This window comes from Helianthus annuus, chromosome 4 (genome assembly GCF_002127325.2).
Source record: "Helianthus annuus cultivar XRQ/B chromosome 4, HanXRQr2.0-SUNRISE, whole genome shotgun sequence".
NCBI lineage: Eukaryota > Viridiplantae > Streptophyta > Magnoliopsida > Asterales > Asteraceae > Helianthus > Helianthus annuus.
In genome coordinates, this window is record NC_035436.2 from 17,467,583 (window position 1) to 17,487,097 (window position 19,515).

The following is a 19,515-nucleotide window of genomic DNA, read 5'->3' on the forward strand; positions in this document are numbered from 1 at the left end:
GAGTTCAAGCACTTGACTTCCTTCTCAAAACAACAAAGGGTTGTCCCTTTAGACATGAAGAACTCCAGTTTAACTCATGCTCTCGAGGGACTCAAGTTTATATGCAAGAACGACGGTGGTCCGACCGGGTGGGCCACCGTGGAGAGGCGGTTCGATGGCTTGGCTGACGCCGGTGGCTTTCTTCAACGTTCACATTTCGGTGAATGCATTGGTAACACAGGAGCGCTTAATTGTTTTTCATCCTTTTTTTTATTCTTTTGCGTTTTTTGGTTTACTTTGTATTATGTATATAGGTTTTATTGTTTTATTTTTTTTTTTAATTTGGTAGGGTTGATTCGAAAGAAGAAAATTTCAACTCATTCTGGACGTATGAACGAAGGTAAGTAATAGATTAGATTACAGTCGCTCGTTAGCTATTCAAGATCGAGATAAGTTCGAATCCAGACAAGCTCGAGCCTTGAGGCCGGCCGGCCTTATAAATAATCTCCTAGCTAGAGTCCTGAACTTAGTAATGTTATAATACTTTTTATTTAGAATAATAAATACATGTTATTAACTTTAAGTAAATAATATACAATATTTTATATACCCATAATTCTTTTTTGAAACATATATAACTGTAATTCTAAATAATATAAGAAATATTATACATGTAAATATTCTAATAAAATGATCATTTGACATTATTTAACATAGGTTATAAAGTTTAATAAGCGGGACATCATGATCATAAGCAAACAATGTAACAACTCAATTCTATAAAAAAGTTAATATTCGATCGTAAATTTAATAAAGGAGACATTATGAGTGCAACAATGTAAGTTTTATTACTCTTATAATTTAGACTTTGAATTTGATAGTGATAGAAGACGATTCAAGATACTTCTCCGAAAGGTTGTTCGATTCACTTTGCCGGCGGAGGAATATAACGAGTGAGGTGATTAACAAAGCACAATTTAGGGAATTTTGGGACCAAATTGCTGATCAGAATGTTGGTTCAAGGATACAAACTTTCTTTGACGTGTGAGGATATATTATTTCATACATTTTCTTGTGTTTTTAAGTTCAAAGCATTTGCTCATACACATATATACCTCTATCTACTTGTTCCAAATACGATCATATACCTTTAGATTAGCTTCGTATTAATGATCACAGGGTTGATAAAGATGGAGATGGTCGAATCACAAAAGATGAAGTTATAGAGGTAAAATTTGCTACTATTGCGACCGATTTGATTTCTGTAGCAAATCGATCACTAGATTTGCGACCTTTTCTTGGTCGCAAATTTGTTTGTATTTTGTCCAGTTTTGTAGTACTTGTATACTCAAAATCAAATAATATAGCATCTTTAATGATCGATACATGTAATGCAGATTATCAGCTTAAGTGCATTAGACAACAAGCTACCCAATATACCAAAAAAAGTAGATGAATACGCAACATTGATCATGGAAGAATTAGACAAGGATAATATTGGTTACATCATGGTACGTACCTATCATGAATTACATGATAAGTTCAGGGTTTTCGTATATTTTTCAAGAACAAGTGTAATATGTTTACGTGTTTCTTTTTGTTAGAAAGTAATAAAATGGTGTTTCTTTCTATTTTGTAAACGGTTTTCCTACAATAGATATAAACTCGATTAACTTACCAACTACATTTGATTTGTTTTGGTAATAGTAAGTGTTTTTTCAATGTAATTTATGGTTAAATAGATTGAAAGCTTGGAGACTTTATTGTTTCAAGAACCAACACATAACGTGAGAGGAGAAAACCGAAACTTGAGCCAGATGTTGAGCCAAAAGCTAAAAACACCCCACCCGTTAACAAAATGGTATGAAGATTTGAAGTACTTTGTACACGACCATTGGAAGAGATGTTTGGTTCTTGTACTTTGGATAGGAATAATGGCCGGTTTGTTTGCATGGAAGTACATCGAATACAAAAACCATGTTGTATATGATGTATTGGGGCCGTGTGTATGTATAGCTAAAGGTGCAGCCGAGACTTTGAAATTAAACATGGCGATTATGTTATTACCAGTTTGTCGAAACACAATTACTTGGTTGAGGAACACCAAGTTGGGTGTCGTAGTTCCGTTTGATGACAATATTAATTTTCACCAAGTAAGCTAGTCAATAGTCTCAAATTTAAAAAATGCATGCTTACTAAATTTGGAAAGTTTATTAGGATGTTGCAACTTCTTGTAAAAAATATAATTTTTACTATTGTTATGTTATAGGTGATTGCAGTGGCGATTGTGATTGGAGTTGGGTTACACGCGATTTCCCATCTAGCATGTGACTTTCCCCGATTAATCCATGCAACCGAGGAAGAGTATAAACCGATGGAACAATTTTTTGGGGATCAAGCCGAGAACTATTGGCATTTTCTGAAGGAAGTAGAAGGGTATACCGGAATAATAATGGTAGTACTAATGACTATAGCTTTTACACTAGCTTGGCTAAGACAAGGCCAACTTAAAATACCCTCGTTCTTTAGAAAATTAATGAAATTTAACGCCTTTAAATGCTCAAAGCGATATGATGCATTTGTAAAGAAATTAACCGGTTTCATTACTGTTATAAACAAATTCACGGGATTTAACGCGTTTTGGTACTCCCACCACCTCTTTGTTATCGTATACGCAATGCTTATAGTTCATGGGATCAAACTTTACCTTAACAAAGAATGGTACAAGAAAACGGTAAGTTCCTTCATGTTTAATCATTTGAAAAATTGGTATATGTAATCTTTAAACTAAACCGAGCCATTTGGATGCAGACATGGATGTATTTGGCGGTTCCAATCTTGCTCTACGCTTGCGAGAGATTAATAAGGACGTTTAGGTCACGTCTTATTCCAGCCCAACTGTGCAAGGTAGTGTATATTTACATTCATGGGTTATTAAGGTGGTGTTTTGTTTTTATAATTGGCAAAAGAGATGAGATATCTAAGATTGATATTGGGTGTTTTACTCAAAGGTGCTTGTTTATCCCGGAAATGTGTTGGCACTTCATATGACAAAGCCTCAAGGCTTCAAATACAAGAGTGGTCAATACATGTTTGTCAAGTATACTGCTATCTCCCCATTTGAGTGGTAAGTTTTTTTTTATTAATAAAATCTTTTATTCATACTTGCCAAGTTACATCAAAACAGAAGGTAGACGGGAAACAAACTGCGACACCACCCCTTCTGAATTGCAAGTGTTTCACTGTCTTCACTTAAACCTTGTTTTTTTTTAAAGTCATTTAAGTAGATATCATCAACACTAATCACAAATTTTGTTTTGAATGACAACACTTGCTCCTACTCTATTAGTACACCATAATTTTAAATTAATCAGCTTTACTCAGGTTTAATTAAATGATGAGCAAAATTCACATATGTTTTATTCATATCATTTAATTTTAGAACTTTGTAACATTTAATAGTTAAGTGAATTTTGAACAACAAAAAAACTTTGTTATATGAAGTAACCCTAATAAGATGTTTAAACTGACCCATCAGGTCATAACCTGTTTCCATATTTATCAATACATGTCAACAGGCACCCATTTTCCATTACATCTGCCCCTGGTGATGACTACCTGAGTGTGCATATCCGAGCTGTTGGTGACTGGACTAAAGATATAAACAAAGCTTTTAAAGATGTATGTAATGTGTTATATACCGTTACTACTCATTATTAGAAAAGTGGGTTATTTTGATCGAATAAAAGGTCGCAAAGTTAGCAACTGATTTGCGACTGAAATCATAATAGTGACTAGTCAAAGTGATATCCTATAAAAAACAGTAAAAAATTTCCACAAAAATTATTTAACTCGTAAGGTTTTTGTCACCGCGTTTTCATTCATAGATCAATCAAAAAATATTTGCGACAAAAAATACTGTTGTCGCTCAGTTTTCTTTTAAAGTTGGTAATTTAGCGAGTTAGTTGCGACTCAAGTATATATATCATTTAACCTACGTTTTTGGTCTTTGGTAGAAATATTCGTTGAAGGAAGGAAGTGAGAGGTATAGCATTGATTTCAAAGGAGGAGATCCATGGTAAGCGAGTTCCACTATTTCAGTTCTAGATTTTTTTTTTTAAATTATTTTGACGGGGTTTCAATTCTAGCTAGATCCAGGTATAAATTTTAAGTGAGAATCATAGGAGAACCAATATATAAGTTCATCTCAGTCATTAATTAATACTCATTGGTTTTTTAGTTATTTTCTTCTATTTCTAAAATCATAAGCATTAATAGGGTATTATAATTATATGACATTCTTAATTTTGAAAGTGTTATTAACTCATTTAAAAAATTATTATTTTTTATATCTACTGTCTCTGTCGTAAAGACTTATCAAACATTTAATTTTAAAGCTATCACTTTTTTGGTTATATATAAACACATGAGAAAAATGCCCGGATAGTCCCTGTGGTTTCGCCTTTTTTCACCTATAGTCCCCAACTTTCTAAAATTACCTGAATAGTCCCCAAGTTTTCATTTTTTGTTCCCGGATAGTCCCTGGGTCTAACTTCAGTTTGTTTTCTCTGTTAAGAGGGTGTGAAATGACAAAAATACCCTTTCCTTAAAAGGCCAAACCATAGGGACTATCCGGGCATCTTCTTCATTTTTATTTATAAAAACCCACCACCACACTTCATCTTCAACCTCCACCCACCATCACCCTCCCACACCCTCCACCATCACCGCCACAGTCACTCTCCATCACCATCTACCACCGCTGCCGGTGCGGCTGCTGCCGTCGTTAACCCTCATCCGCCGGAAAAATAAGTCACCGCCACCCCGCAGACGGCGGCGCCGCTGTCTCCGTCGTTCCTCTTTCCTCGATGCGCTCTCTCTCTCTCTCTCTCCCTCTATCTCTCCTCGCTCTCCCTAATCTGATCCGCGCGTTTCATTGCCTCAACCTGTTCGATTCGATTGCAGGTTTAAAACCAGAACATTTTTGTTGTGCTCTGCTTTCTCACTTTCTTATATATTATACTTTTTTGGGGTCAAAATCATCATCTGCTCTTGAATATTTTCAAAGATTTGAAGTTGATTATGTTTATTTAATACCATTTTGTGATAAAAGTTACAATTTTTTGTTCGATTGCAGTGTTAAAACAAAAAGGTATGTTTTTGTAATACCATTTATTGTCCTCTGTTTTCTTATTTTCTTTAATTTCAAATTTTGGGCCTAAATAATAGTCTGATCTTCAACATTATTTACGATTCAATGTGGGTTTTGTTTATTTAATCCATTGAATATTGTTAATTTAACATGAGTTTTGTTTATTGCTTTCATAGCTGAAGTAGATACTACCCCTGTATTGAAAAAAAAAAAAAACCCACACCTGTTACACCATCGTCATCGTCGAACCACCATCACCAAGTCATCGAACCAGTAAACCACCACCAACCATAGCAACCCACACCACCGCAGCACCCACTCTCCATCTGACCTTAAACCATTTCTTACCACCAGTCGCCGCAACCATCATCTCCACGACCATCATCCTCACCTCCCACAATCGTACCACCACCCACCTGCAACCATTATCTCCAGTCCGATTTCACCGCTCAATCGACCGCCGGTGGCTCAATCTGCCGCCAAAGGAAGCTCCGGTGTAGGGTGGTGGTGGTGTAACAGTCTTCATGGGACGATGAGGCAGGGGACTGGTTTATTGAAGAAGAAGATATATGTTTGGTGGGCCCACTTGATGGAGAGCGACTGTGGCGGTGATGGTGGAGGGTGGAGGAGGGTGATGGTGGGTGGAGGTTGAAGATGAAGTGTGGTGGTGGGGTTTTATAAATAAAAATGAAGAAGCCCGGATAGTCCCTATGGTTTGGTCTTTTAAGGAAAGGGTATTTTTGTCATTTCACACCCTATTAACAGAGAAAACAAACTGAAGTTAGACACAGGGACTATCCGGGAACAAAAAATGAAAACTTGGGGACTATTCGGGTAGTTTTAGAAAGTTGGGGACTATAGGTGAAAAAAGACGAAACCACAGGGACTATCCGGGCATTTTTCTCTAAACACATGCTAATAAATAAATAAATAAATAAATAAATAAATAAAAGATTCTAGCTATATGAGCATGTACGCAAAAATATTCCAATAACATGCATACATGGATTAAGGTGGAACAACTAAAAAAACACAATTGTTGATGGCCTTTGGTCTATTATTAGATATTTATTTTTGTTAAAATAGTACGAGTTCTATAAGTTCTACAAAATATTAACATTAGGTATACATGATATAAAAACATAGATGTACATATGTGAATTAAAAAAAGAAGAAAACAATATATCCAGTGTACATATATATATATATCCAGTGTACACACAAAACAATATATAGAAAACAATATATATCCAGTTGCTATCCAGTGTACGCACAAAACAATATATAGAAAACAATATATCCAGCTGCTATCAGTGTACGCACAAAACAATATATCCAGTTGCGAGACGGATGGTGCTAACTGTTAAGCAGTCCTTAGGCGGCCGTGTGTGTTCGGTCAAAAATATGTTGAAAATCCATGTTACTGTTAATGCATACAATCTTTTAAATTGGGTCTACATATTCACACACACCCTAGTCGCTATTTACACACCCTCGTATACGCCTCGTATAGGTCTATACGTCGCGTATAATTTTTTTCGATTTCCAAGAGAATCTCTGATTAGATCATATTTTGTCTTATATGCCTCGTATATGCCATATATAGGCCTATATTGGGCGTATAGACGAAAAAGACCATTTTACCCCTGAGTTAGGCCTAGACTGGGGGTAAATTGGTCTTTTTTTGCTTCTCTTATATGCTTAGTATAGGCCTGTATGAGGCGTATGTATATAATGCAAATTACCATTTTAGCCCTGAGTTAGGCCTATACTGGGGGCAAAACAGGGCTATAATGGTCTTTTGGACCACAATATACGCCTAGTCTAGCCCTATATGGGGCATATATTTTTAATATTTTTTTGTTTTCTCTTTTTAATATCCATAACACTAATATTAATTATAAAAAACTCATATTAATATCAATAACACTACTATTAATTATAAAAAAAACTCATATTATTTATAATAACACTAATATTAATTATAAAAAACTCATATTAATATCAATAACACTAATATTAATTATAAAAAACTCATATTAATTATAATAACTCTAATATTAATTATAAAAAACTCATATTAATTATAGTAACTCGTATAGGCCTGTAGGTGTAGTATAGGTCTCGCAACTATAGATGTGGTTTAGGTCTCGTATAAGCCTATACAGGTGTTGTATCATATCTTGTACTTGTTATTTTTATTTATTTAAAATAGAAAACTTATTTTTGTATAAAAGTTTACTAAAACGATTAATATTGTGTAAATTGTTTGTTAAAAAAAAACCTTATATACGCCCCATATAGGCCTATACGTGGCATATATGGGGCATGAGTCATATACGAGACCTATACGAGGGGTCCTATATGCCCCGTATAGGCCTATACGAGGCATATAGGAGCAGCCAAACCAGAACTGACATGAGTCAGACATTGAGTTTGATGTAACCCTATACGCCCCGTATAGGTCTATACGAGACATATACGAGGCAAAGAGTGTCCAAATAGGCCGATAGGGTGTGTGGATAGTTTGAGCCTTTAAATTATTTTACTTAATATCTAGATTAATTGCTGTGATAATATTATTTTCCTAATGACAGCTAACCCATTAAATTAAAAAGCTAAAAAGTATTGACAAAAGGTGTTTATTACTTGTCAACTAGCGACACAACAACAATGATAATGTAGTAACTTGTTGCGACCTATACACATTTGGACGTGTCTTCCCACTTGAGAGTTTTAAAACTTAGATGTGTATTTTAAAATAAGTTTGATCAATTTTTTTGACAGCATTCCAAAAGTTTTAATCGACGGTCCATACGGTGCACCAGCAGCGGACTACAAAAAGTACGACGTCGTGTTGCTAGTGGGCTTAGGGATTGGAGCAACCCCAATGATCAGTATTGTGAAAGACATATTGAATAACATGAAAGCCAAAGAAGAAGAAGAAAATTCATTGGAAAATGGTGTCAAATTACAAAAGAATAAATCAGGTTCAAGAAGTACAAAGAACTTTAGAACAACACGGGCTTACTTTTATTGGGTGACTAATCAACAGGGTACGTTTGATTGGTTCAAAGGAGTTATGAATGAGGTTGCTGAGATGGACAAAAATGGTGTTATAGAGATGCATAATTATTGCACAAGTATTTACGAGGAAGGTGATGCAAGATCTACTTTTATTTCTATGCTTCAAGCGATCGGTTATGCTAAAAAAGGTGTTGACGTTGTTTCGGATACTCGTGTTATGTCTCATTTTGGTAAACCTAATTGGCGGGATGTTTACATGCGAATTGCTCTAAATCACTCATGTTCCAAAATAGGTCAGTTCTACCATCTCATTTTTCTCTCTTTTATAGGATATGACTTAAGTCGTTTATGAGCTACTTTATACACACTCCTTAAAAGTTCAATTCGAGCCGCACTTAAACTTACTCGAGTTCGAACTCGAGCCTACAAATAAGCCCGTTTAATAAAAGTGAACCTAAGTTCGAGCTTCACATATCTGGCTCGAATAGACTTGCACGCCTAAACGAACCTATTAATGATCTTACTTTAATTTAATACTAGAATTACCACCCGCCATTGCGGCGGGGTATTCATTAGTTATATATCATGTTAGATGAAAGACAAATGTTTCTTACATGACCACGAGCCTATGTATAAAACCGAGAAAAAAACAGCTAAGTCGATCTCTGACTCGTACATTGCGACAGACCTATCAAACGGGAAAATAGACGCGGTGCGACGGACATGTCAAACAGGAAAAAAATATATGAAAAAACATTGAACCCCACACGCACGTTGCGGCGTGTTAACTCGGAAATTTAGAACGATACGTTAAACGGGAAACTTATGAAAGATGAAAAGTATATAAAAGACTAAAGTTGAAAGTAAAAAAAAAAGTGTTAAGATTAAATTGCGAAAGATGAAAAACTTTGGGTTGAAAGTAAAAAAAAAATTAAAGGGATTAAACTGCAAAAGATGAAAACTTTTGAATTAAAAGTAAAAAATCAAATTAATCAAAGGGGTTAAAATACCAAAGATTGAAACTTTAGATTTAAATTGCCAAAGATTAAAACTTTAGAGTTAAAAAAGAAATCAATTTCAGATTATGAGAACAAAAGAGAAATAGATTTAGTTAAATTGATGTTTATTATTATTATTATTATTATTATTATTATTATTATTATTATTATTATTTAATAAAAGAGATAAATAAAAAAATAAGGGTGAAAATTAACAGAGAATGACACATGTTTAAAAAAGATTTTTGTTTATTAGTATAGAAAGATATTAGATATATATATTTAGATAATATGTATTATTATTATTATTAACAAAGTTATTGTACATATGATTTATAATTCTAAATAAATTCAAAAAACATATATGTAAATGTAAATAAATAAATTAATATATTAGAAAAGCTCGAGCTTGAAATTTAAACTACTCATCAAATTTCAAGCTCTAAAAATATCATGAGTTCGAGCTCTTAAAATATAAATAGAACGAGCTAGGCTAATGTTTTAGCTAGTGTCTTAATTGATGGGTTAGGTTATTAAGGGGTATGGTCTCAAATCCTGCGCGAATAGTTATAACACACACGCGCAAAGGGCCATGCCCCAAACTTGACAAAATAATTCATAATGAACATTAGACTGTGTGCACAAGCCCTCGATGGCGCACCCAGCGCATCGACAGCTAATACAAGTACAAATAGTATAGATGGCAGGGGTTGTAACCAATCAGCTTGCACCAGACATCGTCCTGACAATTCCCATTCCCACGATAGCCAATCGTGCAAGGGACACGAAGTACATCCGGACAGTGACGTGGAACCAACTAGGTTGCGCCGTTCACTTCTCTATAATCTCCACACATAACTGGTGACAGACTCGACAACAAGGACAACCACCAAGCCACGTGACTCCACTCACCGTGCACCAACGTCTTTATATCCAACAAACACTAACGGTCGTGTTAGAGGAGACAAAGAGGATATTACTTATAGGAGACGTCCGGCCCAAGGCCCATTAGCCCGTCTCCTTCTCCACATTCTTCGGCTATAATTAACAACCTTCAACCACAAATTTTGGGATCGGCTCTCTAACTTTCTTACTTAACACACACTCGTTCTCTCTTCTTAAATGATATTTATTCTCACGCCAGAGGATGGTTACAAGGAGAACCCCCAACCTCTCCTCCTTGTAACGAGCCTCACGGTTCGTTGTTTTGCAGATAACAACAGGATCATCATCGAGGAAAGACTTGGTGTTTCTTTATTGACGCCCGTCGTGGTGCTCGCTCAGTAACATCTTTTTTTTCTTCTCAACATCTTCCCCACGGGAAGTAGGGTTAGAAACACCCTTCTCAAAATTCTCAGAATTTTGATCAACGACATGAACAGTCGCCTCCGGCGCACCGGTATCCGGACGATTTTAAGTTTCAGACACTCCGACTTGTGTAACATCAGCAATTGCAACGACACCTTGAACAACATCACAGGCTGACATTCCCATCAACTCATCACCAAGATTCATAAACTCCTTCTCCACCTTACGTTCACCTTGTGCAACTTCCTCCACGTGTTTATCTTTTGTCGGGGTTGTAGAAAGAGGAGGTGGAGGCGCGGGGGGGGGGGGGGGGGGCACATCACTGCTTTGCGAAGTCTTGGGGTGAATGATCTTGAATTTAAGTTGGGTAGGGCTGGTAACTGCGCAATCATATCTTCAACCAGACTCCTTTCCTAAAAATCTGTCGGCGTAGAGGTGGGAGTTGCACCAGCAGGAGTCCCACCCAAAGGTGCCACTGCAACACCAAGCGCCTCGAATGAGTCAGCAATGATGGCATAATCATCTGACTAGACCACACGAGCACACAACATAACTTTACGCCACCCGGCGTCAGGAGCCACCACAGTTTTCTCCATTTTCTTCTTGACCGCAGCAACACTGACAAGTTTCTTTTTCGGTGCCCGCTCAAACTTGCTGCTATTAGGACCAACACCCAGGTTGCGCAAAGAACCTACACACGAGACATGGTTAGGAAGAGTTAGATCTTGTCCAAATGAGGCCACAAACTCCTCACTATGAAGCATGATAACTTCTTCCCCAGCGAGAGTCATGGCCCTACATGGTTTTGGTCTAGGAATCCACGCACCAGGTCTCTCAGGGAGAGGCGCAAGCAACAAAGTAGCATCCGAAAACATCATGTTTTCCTTTATACACTCATACCAGGTTTGTTCCTCTGGGCCCGCATTTCTAACACTAATAATTCCTTACCTTCCTCGAAAATGATGTTAAAAAACGGACACTTTGCGGACATAATCCAAAAAGGGGTGTTAGCAAGAAACCACAAACAACATAGAACAAATGGCGCAGACTTACCAATACCGCCCTCAGTGTAAATAGGCACTTGGCGGCTATCAGGCTTCCACTGAAGACTCATGTGTGCAACAACGAGAGTTTTTTTCTCCAAAAGCCCGGCTAGGTAACGGCCGCAAATTCATATACCACTCAGCAGTCTTGGGTATAATGATATCCTCTTTCTCAACCTCTTCAACCCCTTGAGTCTAAAGACAAAACTGATAGTGAAACTGATAGTGTCATAAGATACCCCCAAAAGAACTAAGTAATGGGTAGCCGAAAGTTACCTTCATGAAATTTTTTTTGGCAAACAATGTGACGAGTCTGGGGTGAGGGGGATCAGTGACAGTTTGCTCCGATACCGGATATTTGGCCACCACTCATAATATTGTCAAAAGCAGCCTCATTCCAATTTAACAGAGGAAAACCGTGAGAAACCTTCTCTAGTTCTGGGTCAACGGTTCTCGGTTTGGGAAGAAGTTGACATAGTGACAGAAACTGTGGGCGAATAAGGGGATGAAAACTAAAAGTTCTGGGGAAAATCCTCAAGAACAACAAGGAAGGTGATGAAGATTGAGAGAAAAAGGGAAAGGATTCAAAGAAGAAGTGTTTTTTTTTCTACAAGCCCTAGTCGACTATTTATACTCATCGCATTTAATGCGATGGGTAACCGTGCCCACCACTTGCGGCACAGGCCCAATCACAGGGTGACACGTCAGGCGGAAAAAACGGAACAACGGTTCTCATGCATGTGTGGCCGTCACTCACCTGACACACAGACGAAAAGGCGTCGCTGACATTGTGACGACATCCCATGCACAGTGTCAGCAGTCACATCAACCGTACTTTCTCACCATACCTTATCCTTAAAAGATCCTTTTTAAATTTCAAACCTCCAAAACAGTGCGTCACCTCGTTATTTTCTTCCCTTCAAGGAAACAAATTGCCATGCGCCAACAACCAGAGAAAGGCACATAACAACATGCACATCATCACAGGATGCCATCAAGTAAGCCAAGCTTGTACCAAATTGCAAAAACAAGCACACCACTCATTTAGTCTCGAGCTCCACCCATTTATGATCCACGCATGGGAGCAACACTAGACTGAGGGTGACTTGAAGAAGTATGGTCCTAAATATTGCGCGGGTAGTTATAACACACACGCGCAAAGGGCCACACCCTAGAATTGACAAAATAATTCATAATAAACATTAGACTGTGTGAGCAAGCCCTGACAACGTTCCCAGAGCAACAACAGCTAATACAAGTACAGATGACAGGGGTTGTAGCCAATCAGCTTGCGACAGACCCCGTCCAGACAATTTCCACGATGGCCAATCGTGCAGGGGACAAGAAGTACATCCGGACAGTGACATGGAACATCAGGTTACACCATAATCTCCACTCACAGCTGATGACAGACTCAACAACAAAGAAAACCTCCAAGCCACGTGGCTCCACTAACCATGCGCCAACGTCTCTTTATTTTGCAAACACTAACGGTTGTGTCAGATGAGACAAATGGGATATTCCTTGTTATCAGCTCATCTCCTTCTCCATACTCTTCATCTACAAATATCAGCCTTCAACCATATGTTTAGGGATTCATTCTCTAACTCTCTTACTCTTAACACACTCATTCATTCACTATTCTTAAACGATACTTATTCTCACGCCAGATGGTGGTTACAAGGAGAACCCCCAACCTCTCATTGTAACGAGTCTTAGGATTCTTTGTTTTGAAGATAACAATCAGATCATCATCAGAGAAAGACTAAGGATTTACCTTTATTTAACGAGACCATTCCTGCAAGGATAAATCTCTTGGATTTAGACTTGATTTCACTTTAGGTTGAAAAGTCATAATAAAGTAATATGCATTGAAAGTTGTTTGGTTACGCTGTTGGGTTCACATGCAAATACACATCTGATCTTTTAATATTATGAATAAATAATGTGTTAGTCGTCATAAAAACACAATATTATTACAAATTTTAAGTCACATAAATATGATTTCTATATGATTTTTACCCGCATCAGATTATGACATAGAACATACTGACATATATTCAACATGATTGATAAAAATTAATTACCTCATAATTTGTTTTATAAGCAACATTAGAAAAAATAAAAGTCAATCAATCGTGTGGCGAACAAATTATAATATCATCTATAGAATGTTCTGTTAAAAAATGAGTTGTTTTATTTGAGGGGCCAAATTATCTGCACACTTAAAAATAATTAACGGTATAATATTTAAACGTTTATAGTATTCGAACGGCATTAGACTTGGTATAATAATTTATTTCAAAACCTCGATAACGATATTATATATTTGAACCGTATATACGCTTTTCAAAATTTTAACGTTATACGCTTTTCGACGACATCGACTAAATAAATTAACGACGACATCGACTAAATAATAAAAACATTATATATCTTTAACTCGTTATATATTTTAAACGAGTTAACGTTGTAACCGGGTGAGAATTTATACCACAAATATGCCGAATGACCAAACAAAATTATGAAAGGTTATATACGCTGCGTATAGCTCTATACGCGACATATATAAACCTTGTGAAAAACTGATGCTTCAAACCCACCCCCAAAAGTTCAGATGGTTTACATACGCTACGTATAGCTCTATAGCGTATATAAACCCTTGTTTTATGTGTAATGATTGCTGATCAGGCACTAAGATCCATGCTTTACTTACGTTGCGTATAGGTCTATACGCAGCGTATAGGTTACCCTATACGTTGCGTATAGACCTATACGCAGCGTAGGTAAACTCTGATTCAACTAGGGTTTGGTGTGCCACACCCTTATTTGGGTCATCTCACGTTTGATGTTTTCTAACTTTTGTCTAATTAAAATTCACAGGGGTGTTTTATTGTGGAAATATCGGAGGAAAAGAAGAGCTGAAACAATTAGCTTCAGATTTCTCGCACAAAACATTAACCAAGTTTGAGTTTCACAAAGAGAATTTCTAAGAAGTTTTTATTTTTATTTTTTGTGATATGTCCCTTCGTTTATTCTCACCCCTTTATCATGTTGGTTGGTTGGTTTGTTGTCATACATATATATACACACACACACTATAATGCATACAAGGAAGCAAACTTGCCATATCAACCTTTGTAGACGAAAAAACCACTTCGTTTTTAAGCTTCCATAAAGACCAACATGAGATTAATATAACTGAATATACCAAATTCTTCTTGACATCTGATCCTTTAATGCCTTCATGAATGAGTAACAGATCTTGAAAATTAAAGGCAAAGATGGGTTGGATAGAGCACTACGATGAAACTCGTTGCCAGACTACCGTAGCGACTAAACAACCAGTAAAACGGTGCTCCAACGATTCCTCAAACTCGCCGTACTAGTACAAAATCAATTTTTTGGTGGTGTAAATTTCATGTTTTTGGTGCTATTTTATAATAGAAAGCACCAAATAACAAAACACACCACTTAAAAATACATTATACACCACCATTAAATGCTTACAAGTTATAAACCACAAAAAAATCAATTATTTGAGGCTAAGGTTGCTAATAGCACCAAAATATACAATAAAATTGATTTTTTTACTCGTAAATACAAAATAAATTTGATTTTTTTAGGCTTAAACTTTTAAATAGCACCAAAACACCAAAATAATTATCTTTAACTTTAACGGATAATATTCAAAATCTAAATCTAACTTCTTTCTCTTCTAACTACAAAAAAAAAAAAAAAAAAAAACAAAAAAAATCATTTAGTGGCATACGTTTTTAATGGCATTTAGCATTTGTGCCACTAATTTAAGTTTTTATTAGCACTTTATGTATTTCACATTTGATTAGCATACACTTTTAGGTAGCGTTTGATATGAGGAATGAGAGGTGAAATGGAATGGAATGGACCATTAAGAGGGAACGAAGAAAAGAGTGTTTGGTTGGTCGATGGAATGAAATCGCCCATTTCAAAATGCATTTCATTCCTCAAATCATTCCATCTCTCCCCCCTATTTTTTCCATTCCATTTTGTCTTCACCCTTCATTAACAACACCACAACCTACTACTGTTGCCACCACCCACCACCACTGCCAACCGCCGTCGTCGCCCACCTTCACCGCCACCCGCCACCCGCCACCGCCACCGCCGCCACCGCCATCACCCGCCACCGTCATTGACACCACCTACCTCCATCCCCGCCACCGCCGTCGCCGCCATCCACCATCGTCGTTGCCACCTCCGATCACCGCCACCACCAGGGGCGGACCTAGAGGTTACCGGGGGGTAACCTCCGCTACGGCTTGGCTCGGAAAAATTTGACGTTTTTAGTGTAAATTTTGGAAAAATTTGATGTTTTTTCGATTTCGTTACGGCTTATTTATAAAACGTTACGGCTTGGCGTGAATCCTAGATCCGCCACTGGCCACCACCCACCTTCGATCATCGCCGCCACCAATGTCGCTGCCACCTCCGATCACCGCCGCCGTCGCCACCCACCTCCCCGTCGCTATCAACCACCACCCACCGCCACCACCTGCCACCACCGCTACCACCCCTGACCACCGTCGCCACCCACCTTCGTTGTCACCCACCACCACCACCGCTGTCATCACCCGTTGCCGTCTCCAATCGCCGCCGTCTCCACCCACCACCGCCGCCGCTACAACTTCCGCATATCACCACCCACCATCGCTGCCCACATTGACCACCGCCATACGATTTTATTCCTTCGTTGTTTCTCACACACCAAACAACAAAAAGTAATGGTTTATTCCATTCTCACATGGTAACCAAACAAGACATGGAATGGTAATGATCAATTCCATTACCTCGTCCATTCCATTCTCACGTTCATTCCATTACCCCATACCAAACAGACCCTTAGTGCCATTTAACATTGTGCCACTAAGTTACGTATTTAATGGCACTTTGCGTGTGCCACTAAAATTTTCATCAGGTTTTTAATGATATTTTGCCTATACCACTAAAGCTTTGGAGCATTTCTTTTAGAATTTTTCCAGTTTCCCTCCTAAGTCTACCTGTAGTGGGGCGCGAAGAGTGGGTTTATTTGGGTCATAACGCCCCATAGTGCCCCGCACACTGCGACGGGCGGCGTTATGGGGCAAAAAAAGGGGGAGGCGCCATGCATTTCGCGGCGTTGTGGAGGTTCTTTTCAAAATCTTGACAAATCACAAAAAAGCAAGGTTTTTTATAATTAATTAATAAAATTGATGGGTAGGGGCTTTATGACTACGGGCTCTAGTGATATAACGCCCCATAAAGCCCCCCGTATAGCGTGGCATGACACGTGTCGCATAACACCCCACAAGAGGCTTTTATGACTACGGATGATCTAAAGACCTAAACACTTTAACAAAATTTCTCGAAAGAAATCGTTCCCTCCCAATGTATTATACTTTTCCTCTAAAGTCTTGAACACAATTAAAAATCTCTCACCAAAATCACTCATCAAGTCTAATTCCCTCCCAATGTATTAGTTTTCTTTGAAGTCTTTAATTGCATTTTTAATTTATTTGTATATTTTTATAGTTGTGAACGTGCATCAAGCTCTATTTGTTACGTGATCTTAGTAACCATTTAAAAGCAACATCATTATTTGTTTTTATAACATAATGAAAAATTATTTATTAATTTATATAAAATATATTTTATGTTGGTAATCAAAACTAAATTATGTTATATGAATAGGGAATGCTTTCAAAAATTTTAAGCTTCCCTCCTACTACCTAAAGAAATCTAATTCCCTCCTTCCAAAAAGAATTAATCTCCTTCCTCCCACCTTCTTTTAACCTAAAACGGTTGTCCTCCCTCCTGTGACCCTTACACTCACAGTGACTCACCTAGAAAACAACTCACCCTCCCTTTAAATCACCGTCACGATTCTACCCTTGACCATCACATATCTCCAATAGGCCTGCGGGGTGTTGATTCTGCCATCCGAAACCCATCTTGTATTCTTATAGCAGTTGTTTGTAGCCGTTCACACCAACAATCGGCTCCCCCGGATTACCTAGACTACAATCACTGATGTCACATCCCAATTGACCTCTTTTGTAGGTGTGTAAATGAGAAAGGTTTGAAGATGCATACCAATTGCTCGATGAAACGCATCAACCAAAAAAACTTCCGTTTCACATGTTTTACTAGATGAATGATTATCTGGCAATTATTTTTGGATGAAACTTGTGTTTTGCAGATTCTTTTATGCAACCTTAGAAGTAGAAGTTGGTATTTGTGGATACCATCTCTTTTGTGTAGAATTAAATTGAATTTAATAACCTAATTGGTGTTAATTTTTTATATGTTTCGTACATTTATAAGTCGATTTCTTTTTTCGCAGAATGAAACAATGCGTTCACGGCATATGTCGCCATGTCGGGGCATTCACTGCTTCGGTAAAGATTAGGTTCGTATTTTGGTTTTTAATTACTCCTCTGAATGGAAACTTGCAAGTAATACCAAACTGTTTACTGTGGTAATTTGATAGTTAAAATTACTGTGATCATGTGGTAATTCCTCCGTCTCTAGGGACCCCTGTTTGTTAAGTTTTTTTTCGTATTTGTAGTTTGTAGTTTATTGCTATTGAGTGGAAGTTATATATATACTTCATCTTCTTGTTTGTGATTTGAGTGAACCATAAGACCTTTTGTCTAGAAAAGGAGATCCATGTAGGTTGTATAATTCTTTTAGTAAAATATGCTATTGAATGGAATGTAACTATGGGCTTGATATGTTAAAACAGTTGTTTAACTGACGATGGACAATAATATTCGTATATAGAATGTTGTGTGAATTACTAATTTGGTTAGTATTCTACCTTTGATTACATGCTTTGTACTTTTGTTCAACTCAAACAATGCTGAATTTTCTTGTGTTTTGTACATAGAAACTCTCTGGCATACTTGCTCTTCCCTTCTTGGAGAGAAGGTTTCTTATCAGCTGGCTCAACGTGCTTAGTTTCTCTAACAAATATGTTATTTTTCCATTTCTCATGTCATGTTCTAATTATGTTATAGGAACACCTACACCTAAAAAAGTGGAATTCTTATATCTCAAGGTTTGAGTGATTCACGTCAGTCGTATACAACTACTAAAAGGCATGGGCACCAGGTTTGCTTTTCAGTATGATTGTCTATTGGCAAATTAACGGGTTTGGGGTTGGCAGGTTAAAATAATGAACCTGAACATGAATCTTGGCTATTCATGGTGATGGTTCACTTAACGTTTAGCTTTTTTGCCCAAAGGTATGACCCCAAAGAAATTCTCATTCAAATTCATATGAAAAAAATGCATATTAGTTCTTTTGGATCAACTCAAAGTAATTCATTGTGAATATGATAGAGTGCAAACAACAGAAAGGCAGTTGGGAATGTGGGTATATGGTAATCAAACATATGAAAGAGTTTATCGACTCTATACAACATGATTTGGTTAACCGAGTGAGTTTTTGTAAATATTCATAAACTTTGTTTATTGCATTAAATTATATATATTTGAAATCTAACTTTTGTATTTATTTGTTTTTAGCTTTGGAATGAAGAAGGGTATTTTGAAGAATCTCAAATTGAGAATTTAGTGGTAGATTTAATGTTCGGATTTATTTAAAAAGATGTTTTGATCTTGTAAGCATTAGTCTGTGTTTCATACTTTTGTAATTCCGTATACTTGAACGGGTTGTTTAATACTAGTTAACTTTTGTCGTGAGCATGTGCATTTGTGTGTAATTGTAATTATATTAGGAAATATTACTAAAAATTCTGGAATTTTGCAAAAATATTAAAAATCTATATTTTTTTTCTTGTCTTATTTTTTGGTGCTATGGAGATTTGTTTTTTGGTGCTATTTAGATTTGTTATTAATTGACACGTGGTAGTTTATATTAATTTTTTGGTGGTGTGTTAAAAGATTTAATGGTGGTGGGACTTGTATTTCATCATTGATCTTTTGGTGGTGTGTTTGAAGATTTAATGGTGCTGTTATTGAACAG

General features: G+C 37.0%; 2 protein-coding genes and 1 long non-coding RNA gene across 6 annotated transcripts; all 3 read left to right on the forward strand.

The window, feature by feature from the left end:
- Positions 1-333: 333 nt before the first annotated feature.
- Positions 334-14,680, forward strand: LOC110870266 (respiratory burst oxidase homolog protein C). Its single transcript, XM_035989778.1, has 12 exons — positions 334-379; positions 861-1,023; positions 1,159-1,207; positions 1,377-1,490; positions 1,722-2,132; positions 2,249-2,713; positions 2,791-2,886; positions 2,991-3,106; positions 3,558-3,660; positions 3,996-4,057; positions 7,919-8,451; positions 14,391-14,680. Exons 1-12 carry the CDS (start codon positions 370-372, stop codon positions 14,498-14,500), a joined length of 2,232 nt encoding a protein of 743 aa, XP_035845671.1. The 5' UTR covers positions 334-369; the 3' UTR covers positions 14,501-14,680.
- Positions 14,681-15,404: 724 nt separating this feature from the next.
- On the forward strand, positions 15,405-16,271 carry LOC110870267 (leucine-rich repeat extensin-like protein 3). The gene is made up of 2 exons (XM_022119457.1): positions 15,405-15,780; positions 15,919-16,271. Exons 1-2 carry the CDS (start codon positions 15,405-15,407, stop codon positions 16,269-16,271), a joined length of 729 nt encoding a protein of 242 aa, XP_021975149.1.
- A 985-nt stretch (positions 16,272-17,256) lies between these two features.
- Positions 17,257-19,130, forward strand: LOC110871261. Of its 4 annotated transcripts, XR_002553599.2 has the most exons (6): positions 17,257-17,756; positions 17,869-17,934; positions 18,415-18,455; positions 18,545-18,638; positions 18,870-18,967; positions 19,056-19,130. It is a non-coding gene; the product is annotated as an uncharacterized LOC110871261 (long non-coding RNA). The 4 variants fall into 4 exon arrangements; XR_002553596.2 differs by lacking the exon at positions 18,415-18,455 and having other exon boundaries at positions 17,263-17,756; XR_002553598.2 differs by lacking the exon at positions 18,415-18,455 and having other exon boundaries at positions 17,263-17,602.
- Positions 19,131-19,515: the final 385 nt, after the last annotated feature.